At 58.8% G+C, this 8,598-nt stretch overlaps 1 protein-coding gene across 1 annotated transcript; it reads left to right on the top strand.

The window, feature by feature from the left end:
* Positions 1–923: 923 nt before the first annotated feature.
* On the top strand, positions 924–8,593 carry SAE1 (SUMO1 activating enzyme subunit 1; the record flags this gene model as incomplete). The annotated part of the gene is made up of 8 exons (XM_040054181.2): positions 924–1,195; positions 1,760–1,871; positions 2,455–2,628; positions 3,412–3,554; positions 3,636–3,735; positions 5,167–5,272; positions 7,097–7,241; positions 8,572–8,593. Coding segments are annotated over exons 1-8 (903 nt in total), but the record flags the coding sequence as incomplete, so codon positions are not given.
* Between the last annotated feature and the right edge of the window lie 5 nt (positions 8,594–8,598).

The following is an 8,598-nucleotide window of genomic DNA, read 5'->3' as shown; positions in this document are numbered from 1 at the left end:
GCGGGGATTTTCATGAGAAAAAAAAAATTTAGAACAAAATTTTACAGGAAGAAAATTTTAAAAGGAGATTTGGAATCTCTTCCCCTCACGGATTCTTTTTTCCCTACGCAAAACCTCTCCCAAGCCCACGGTGCCGGTTGATTATTGGACTCGATGTTCCCCCAAAATCCTCTTCCCACCTGGAGTTCAGCTCAGGACAGGGAATTTCCACGGATCACGGGATGTTTCTCCACATCTAAATGTCGCTCAGGAAAAAAAAAACAAAACAAACCCAGGCCTCCAAAATGTCGCGATTTTCCGGAATTTATAGGAAAATCTGTGGAAGGTGGGAGGAGCGTGAAGGGAGTTAGGGATCCTCCTGTGACTTGGAAAAAACAGCATAAATTTTCTAAAACCAGGAGAACACAACTCCAAAAACCTCGGGGTTTTTTTCTAATTATTGACGGGATTTTTTGCGCCGGTTTGCCCGCTTCGTTTCTCTGGAACGGGGAATTAATGGGATTTCCGCGAAGTTCTCCAAAGTTCTCCGAATGGTTGCGAAGCCCTCCGGCGCATTCCGAAGATTTCCGAAGGCGCGCTCGGAACGTTTCCGAAGGTCTCCTAACGAGGCTGACGGAGATTGACGAAGCCGATGGGGGGGCATGGCGGGAACGCCCGCAACGAGAGGAGGACGAGTCCATCTGAGCGTGGGAAGGGGGGGGAGAACAACACGGATTCTGCCACGCGGCGCACGGGAAAGACCCCAAAACCCCTGGCCGCGGCCTCACGCCGTCACAGCGCGGTGAAACGGCGGCGGAAGAAACCTCTGGCTGTTCTTTTCTCCTGAGGGGCCGCGGGTACCGGGAGCCGTTTCCGAGCGTCCCCCCCCGCCCGGCGGGATTTGTAGCGGCGGCTTGCGCGGGGCTTTGCGCGGGCCGCCAGGGGGCGCCGCGAGATGCGTGAGGGGCTTTGAGGGGTCTTGAGGGGCTTTGAGGGGCTTTGATGGCCCGTGAGGAGCTCTGAGGTGTCCAGAGGGGCCTTGAGGGGTTTGAAAGGTCAGAGGGGCTTTGAGGGGTCGTGAAGGGACCCTGAGGGGGGTCTCGGGGGCCGCCGCGATGGTGGAGAAGGATGAATCCAGCCCCGGCGGCATCAGCGAGGAGGAGGCGGCCCAGTACGACCGGCAGATCCGGCTCTGGGGGCTCGAGGCCCAGAAACGGTCGGTGGGGCTGGGGGGTTCTAGGGGGAACCTAAATGGGCTTGGGGTGTTCCTATAGGGGCTCCCTGTAGGAGCCGGGAGGGATCTGGAGGGTCCCACACGAGCTTGGAGGGGTCCCTATAGGAGCCTGAGGGGGCCCTGTAGGGACTTTTGGGGTCCTGTAAGGATCATGGGGGGCTGTGTAGGGGTTTGGGGGCTCCCAATAGGAGCTGTGAGGGCTCCCTGTGGGAGCCAGGCAGGCTCATAGGAGCTGGGGGTGGTCTCTATATGGGCTTTGGGGGGCCTCAGGAGCCCTATAGGGGCTTTAAGGGGGCTCTGTAGAGGCTCTTGAGGGTCCCTATAGGGATCTGGGTGCGTCCTATATGGTCTTGGGAAGTCCCCATGGGAGTTAGAGGTGGCTCTGTAGGGGTCTGCGACGTCCCCATAGGGGTGTGGGGGTCCCCATAGGGGTGAAGGGTGGCTCTATAGGGGTCTCTGGGTCCCCATGGGGTTAAGGGTGGCTCTATAGGGGTCTGGGGCTCTCATTTCCCGTTCCCGAGCCCTTTTCCCGGGATCCCCCCGCAGGTTACGGGCGTCGCGGGTGCTGCTGGTGGGGCTGCGTGGGCTGGGGGCCGAGGTGGCCAAAAACCTCATCCTGGCCGGGGTCAGGGGCCTCACCCTGCTGGACCACCAACAGGTGAGAGGGGAACGCACCTGGGCACACCTGGGCACAGCCTTGTCCTGGCCAGGGCCAGGGCCTCACCTTGCTCTGCCCTCGCAGGTGCGGGGGGGGTTTGCATTGTCCCATTTTGGGGCTGAATTCCCAATCCCGAGTTTTTTCCCCGTTGGTGACCTCTGCTCTCTTTAGGAGAAGCCCCAAAAAGTGGGAATTTCATCCCCTCCATCCCTGGGGAGTTTTTCCTCTGCTCTCTTTAGGAGCAGCCCCAAAACTGGGGAATTTCATCGCCTCCATCCCACGAAGTTTTCCATCTGTTGCTCTCAGGAGGAGCCCCAAAAAGTGGGAATTTCATCATCTCCATCCCTGGAGATTTTTCCCTATGCTTGCCTCAGTAACAGCCCCAAAAAGTGGGAATTTTATCCCTCAGTAACAGCCCCAAAAAGTGGGAATTACATCCCCTCCATCCCTGGGGATTTTTTCCCTCTGCTCCCCTCAGGAACAGCCCCCAAGTGTGGGAATTTTTTCCCTCAGGAAGAGCCCCCCAATGTGTGAATTTCCCAGCCTCACTGCCGCCCTGGGCCGCTGCTCCCCGTGTCCCCAGGTGTCCCCCGAGGACAGCCGAGCCCAGTTCCTGATCCCGGTGGGCTCCCAGGGCCGGAACCGCGCCGAGGCCTCGCTGGAGCGGGCGCAGAGCCTCAACCCCATGGTGGAGGTCAAGGCCGACCCCGAGAGCGTGGAGAGCAAACCCCACGAGTTCTTCACGCAGTTCGACGCGGTACCCGAGGGGGCTCCCCGAATTCCAGCTGTGGGGCGGGATATTCCCGGGTTGGGGTGGGATGTTCCCAGGTTTGGGCGGGATATTCCCCGGTTTGGGCGGGATATTCCCAGGTTTGGGCGGGATATTCCCGGGTTGGGCGGGATATTCCCAGGTTTGGGCGGGATATTCCCGGGTTTGGGTGGGATATTCCTGGCTTTGGGCCAGGATTGGCACGGTTTGAGGCAGGATTGGTCCATTTTAGGCTGGGATTGTCCCTTTTTTGGGCAGAATTATCCCATTTCAGAGTGTGATCGTGCCATTTTGGGGTGAAACTGTCCGATTTTGGGGTGGGGCTGTCTTTTTTTGGAGGGATTTTGAGATGAATCGCTCAATGTGGGGGGAATTATCGCATTTTGAGCTGGGTTTATCCCATTTTGGGGTGGAATTGCCATTTTGGGGTAGAATCACCCCATTTTGGGGTAGAATCGCCCCATTTTGGGGTGGAATTGCCCCATTTTGGGGTGGAATCGCCCCATTTTGGGGTAGGAATCGCCCCATTTTGGGGTGGAATTGCCCCATTTTGGGGTGGAATCACCCCCTTTTGGGGTGGAATCGCCCCATTTTGGGGTGGAATCGCCCCATTTTGGGGTAGGAATCGTCCCATTTTGGGGTGCAATCCCCTGCTCTGTCAGAAAGGAAGAACACCCAACCCCATCCCACTCTTCCCCCTGCCCCATTACGGTTTTCTCCCATAAAACCCCCCCCCGAATCCAGGGCTAATATCCCGAATTTCCCCTGCAGGTGTGCCTCACCTGCTGCTCCCGGGAATCCATGGTGAGGATCAACCAGATCTGCCACAAAAACGGGATCAAGTTCTTCACCGGCGACGTGTTCGGCTACCACGGCTACATGTTCGCAGACCTGGGCGACCACGAGTTCGTGGAGTGAGTTTGGGGCTGAACCCGCCCGAAATGCCGGGATTTTGGGGTGCTCCTGACCCAATTCCCGGCGTTTTCCCTGCTCAGGGAGAAGCCCAAGGTGGCCAAGGTGAGCACAGGGGTGGAGGATGGACCCGAGGCCAAACGGGCCCGGCTGGAGCCGGCCGAGACCACCATGGTCAAAAAGGTCAGCAGGGACGTTCCTGGGGGATCTGGGGGGGAAATGATCCCAAAAACCCTGGGGTGGACCCCAAAAACCGCAGGAGAGACCCCAAAAACCCTGGGGTGGACCCCAAAAACCCTGGAATGGACCCCAAAAACCCTGGAATGGACCCCAAAAACCCTGGGACACACCCAAAAACCCTGGGATAGATCCCAAAACTCTGGGGTATATTCCAGAGACCCCAAAAACCCTGGCATAGGTCTCCCAAAACCCTGGGACAGACCCAAAAATCCAGGGATAGACCCCACAAACCCTGGGATGGTTCTCCCAAAACACCTCTGCTGCTTCCTTCATTCCTTGGTGGCCCCAAATCCCTTTTGGGGTGGCCCCAAATCCCATTGAAGTGACCCCAAATCCCTTTTGGGGTGGCCCTGACCCTCCCCAGTGTCCCCAAACCCTCTCCGTCCCCTCCCAGCCGGAATTTCCCGGGCGGAGCGGAAACCCCCCGGGATTTTGGGATGCCTTTGGGATTCCTTTGGGATTCCTTTGGGATTCCTGGGGTGCTCGGAATGCGGCTGGGAACGTCCCCCGGGATGGGAACGTCCCTGGATGCCACCGGGAGCAGCTGCGGGATCCTGATCCCGTGGGAATTCCTCGGGATGAGGTTTTGGGATGCCAGAGCCCACGGGATGGGGCTGGGGCTGGGGCTGGGCCGGGCGTTTGTCCCTGAGAATTCCCGATTTCCTGAGCCCGTGGAATTGGGGGAATTCCTGACTCCCTGAACCCTTGGAATTGGGAGAACTCCTGACTCCCTGAACCCTTGGAATTGGGAGAACTCCTGCCTCTATGAACCCTTGGAATTGGGAGAATTCCCAACTCCCTGAGCCCTTGGAACTGGGAGAATTCCCATTTTCCTGTCCCTCCGTGGAAGCAGAATTCCCAATCCTCTGTTCTCCTGAAATTAGGAGAACTCCCAACTCCCTGAACCTTTGGAATTGGGAGAATTCCCAATCCCCTGTGTCCCTGAAATTGGGAGAATTCCCAACTCCCTGCCTCATCCCAGGATTCCCCAGCATCTTCTTCCCTTTCCCCCACTCCATCCCAAATCCCGCTGGTTTTCCCCCGGAATTGCAGCGCCTGGAATTCTGCCAGCTGCGGGAATTTCTCTCCTTTCCCAAACCCCAAATCCCGTGTTTTTTCCCCCGGAATTGCAGCGCCTGGAATTCTGCCAGCTGCGGGAGTTTCTCTCCTTTCCCAAACCCCAAATCCCATGTTTTTTCCCCCGGAATTGCAGCGCCTGGAGTTCTGCCAGCTGCGGGAATTTCTCTCCTTTCCCAAACCCCACATCCCGTGTTTTTTCCCCCGGAATTGCAGCGCCTGGAATTCTGCCAGCTGCGGGAGTTTCTCTCCTTTCCCAAACCCCAAATCCCATGTTTTTTTCCCCCGGAATTGCAGCGCCTGGAATTCTGCCAGCTGCGGGACGCCCTGGCCGTGGAGTGGCGCGGGGAGAAGGCGACGGCGGCGCTGCGACGCACGGCCCCCGACTACTTCCTGCTCCAAGGTGAATTCCCGAGGCTTTTCCCAAAAAAACCCACAACATTCCCAAGGAATAAAACCTGTTCTCAGGGGGAAAGGGAATAAAAAAAAAACCAAAAAAACAAATCCCAGGGGAAAAAACCCTGTAATTCGTAGGGAAAAAAAACACATTTCTAGGAAAAAAAAAAAAAAACATTCCTGGGGGAAAAAAAGCAAAAAATATTCCCAGGAAAATACAAACCCATTCCTGGGATAAAAAAAACATTCCAGGGGGGGAAAAAAACCCATTCTCAGGAAAAAAAAGCCTATTCCTGGGAAAAAAGAAAACATTCCCAGGGAAAAATCCTATTCCTGGGAAAAAAAAACCAAAAAAACCACCATTCCTGCATGGTTTTTTAGGTCTTTTCTGGTTTTTTTTAATGGATTTTCCAGCGGGGAATTTAAATTCCTGAGGGAATTCAGGGATAACCTGGAAGAATTTGAGGTTCCCGTGGGAAGATCCCACTCAGGAGCCTCTGAGGGAGATTGGGGTCCCTAAAATGTCCCCTCATGTGTCCCCACGGTGTTCCCGTGTCCCCAGTGCTGCTGCGGTTCTGCACAGAGACCGGCCGGGATCCATGTCCCTGTGTCCCCTCCCTGGGGTGTCCCTGTGTCCCCTCTGGGGTGTCCCTGTGTGACAGTGACTGTGTCCCCTCCCTGGGGTGTCCCTGTGTCACCTCCCTGGGGTGTCCCTGTGTCCCCTCCCTGGGGTGTCCCTGTGTCCCTGTGTCACCTCCCAGGGGTGTCCCTGTGTCCCCTCCCTGGGGTGTCCCTGTGTCCCCTCCCTGGGGTGTCCCTGTGTCCCTGTGTCACCTCCCAGGGGTGTCCCTGTGTCCCCTCTGGGGTGTCCCTGTGTGACAGTGACAGTGTCCCCTGCCCCAGTGCTGCTGCGGTTCCGCACAGAGACCGGCCGGGATCCGTGTCCCTGTGTCCCCTCTGGGGTGTCCCTGGGGTGTCCCTGTGTGACAGTGACAGTGACAGTCCCCTGTCCCCAGTGCTGCTGCGGTTCTGCACAGAGACCGGCCGGGATCCGTGTCCCTGTGTCCCCTCCCAGGGGTGTCCCTGTGTCACCTCCCAGGGGTGTCCCTGTGTCCCTGTGTCCCCTCTGGGGTGTCCCTGTGTCCCTGTGTGACAGTGACTGTGTCCCCTCCCTGGGGTGTCCCTGTGTCCCCTCCCTGGGGTGTCCCTGTGTCCCTGTGTCACCTCCCAGGGGTGTCCCTGTGTCCCCTCTGGGGTGTCCCTGTGTGACAGTGACAGTGTCCCCTGCCCCAGTGCTGCTGCGGTTCCGCACAGAGACCGGCCGGGATCCGTGTCCCTGTGTCCGCTCCCAGGGGTGTCCCTGTGTCCCCTCTGGGGTGTCCCTGTGTGACAGTGACAGTGTCCCCTGCCCCAGTGCTGCTGCGGTTCCGCACAGAGACCGGCCGGGATCCGTGTCCCTGTGTCCGCTCCCAGGGGTGTCCCTGGGGTGTCCCTGTGTGACAGTGACAGTGACAGTGTCCCCTGTCCCCAGTGCTGCTGCGGTTCCGCACAGAGACCGGCCGGGATCCGTGTCCCTGTGTCCCCTCTGGGGTGTCCCTGTGTCCCTGTGTGACAATGACAGTGTCCCCTGTCCCCAGTGCTGCTGCGGTTCCGCACAGAGACCGGCCGGGATCCGTGTCCCTGTGTCCCCTCCCTGGGGTGTCCCTGTGTCCCTGTGTCCCCTCTGGGGTGTCCCTGTGTCCCTGTGTCCCCTCCCAGGGGTGTCCCTGTGTCCCTGTGTCCCCTCCCTGGGGTGTCCCTGTGTGACAGTGACAGTGTCCCCTGTCCCCAGTGCTGCTGCGGTTCCGCACAGAGACCGGCCGGGATCCGTGTCCCCGCAGCGGCGCCGAGGACTCGCAGCGGCTGCTCCGGCTCCGCCGGGAGGTGCTGGAGGCGCTGGGGGTGGGCTCGCACCTGCTGCCCGAGCACTTCCACAGGTGAGGGGACACCGGGGACACCGGGGGGCTCCGTGTCACCGTCACCGCGTCCCCGAGGCCGCCGGGGCTGCTGGAGCCTGGCGGGGACAGCCCGGGGCCTTGGGGACAGCCAGGGTGGCTCTGTGTCCATTGCCGGGGCCTTGGGGACATCCAGGGTGGCTCTGTGTCCATTCCTGGGGACATCCAGGGTGGCTCTGTGTCCATTCCTGGGGCCTTGGGGACATCCAGGGTGGCTCTGTGTCCATTGCCAGGGCCTTGGGGACATCCAGGGTGGCTCTGTGTCCATTCCTGAGGACATCCAGGGTGGCTCTGTGTCCATTCCTGAGGACATCCAGGGGGCTCTGTGTCCATTCCTGAGGCCTTGGGGACATCCAGGGTGGCTCTGTGTCCCCATGTCCCCCTCCCTGGGGCCATCCTAGGACCTTGGGGACATCCAGGGTGGGTCTGTGTCCATTGCCAGGGCCTTGGGGACAGCCAGGGTGGCTCTGTGTCCATTGCCGGGACCTTGGGGACATCCAGGGTGGCTCTGTGTCCCCATGTCCCCCTCCCTGGGGCCATCCTAGGACCTTGGGGACAGCCAGGGTGGCTCTGTGTCCATTGCCGGGGCCTTGGGGACATCCAGGGTGGCTCTGTGTCCATTGCTGGGGACATCCAGGGTGGCTCTGTGTCCCCATGTCCCCCTCCCTGGGGCCATCCTAGGACCTTGGGGACATCCAGGGTGGCTCTGTGTCCATTGCTGGGGACATCCAGGGTGGCTCTGTGTCCCTTCCCAAGGTCCTGGGGACATCCAGGGGGCTCTGTGTCCATTCCTGGGGACATCCAGGGTGGCTCTGTGTCCCTTCCCAAGGTCCTGGGGACATCCAGGGGGTTTCTGTGTCCCCTCTGTCCCCTGGGATTTTTCCAAAGCCGTTTTGGGATGAGCCTCTGTGTTTTTAGGGCACCCAGCCGCCATTTTTTGGGTTGAAACCTCAGGGGTTTGGGAAACTTTTTTTTTGGGGGGGGAGGTGTGAAACTTCAGGATATTCCAAAGCCTTTTTGGGGATGAAGCTTTGGGGTTTTGGGGACCCCAGCCCATGTTCTTTGGGGTGAAACCTCGGGGTTTTCAGAAGCTTTTTTGGGGTGAAACCTCGGGGTTTTCTATCAGTCCTTTTTGGGGTGAACCTGTGGGATTTTAGGGACTCCAGCCCTCATTTATTGGGGTGAAACCTCAGGGTTTTAAACCATGAACCCTTGGGGGTTTGGGGGGGACGCCAGCCCCCATTTTTTGGGGTGAAACCTCCAAGTTTTGGGATTTTCCTGCTCAATCTCCCCCCTTTTTTCCCCCACCCAGCTTCTGCTTCTCGGAGATGGCCCCGGT

This window comes from Hirundo rustica, assembly GCF_015227805.2.
Source record: "Hirundo rustica isolate bHirRus1 chromosome 39 unlocalized genomic scaffold, bHirRus1.pri.v3 SUPER_39_unloc_5, whole genome shotgun sequence".
Taxonomy (NCBI): Eukaryota; Metazoa; Chordata; class Aves; order Passeriformes; family Hirundinidae; genus Hirundo; species Hirundo rustica.
The sequence above is the reverse complement of the archived record's forward strand: the minus strand, read 5'-3'. Positions and strand labels throughout refer to the sequence as shown.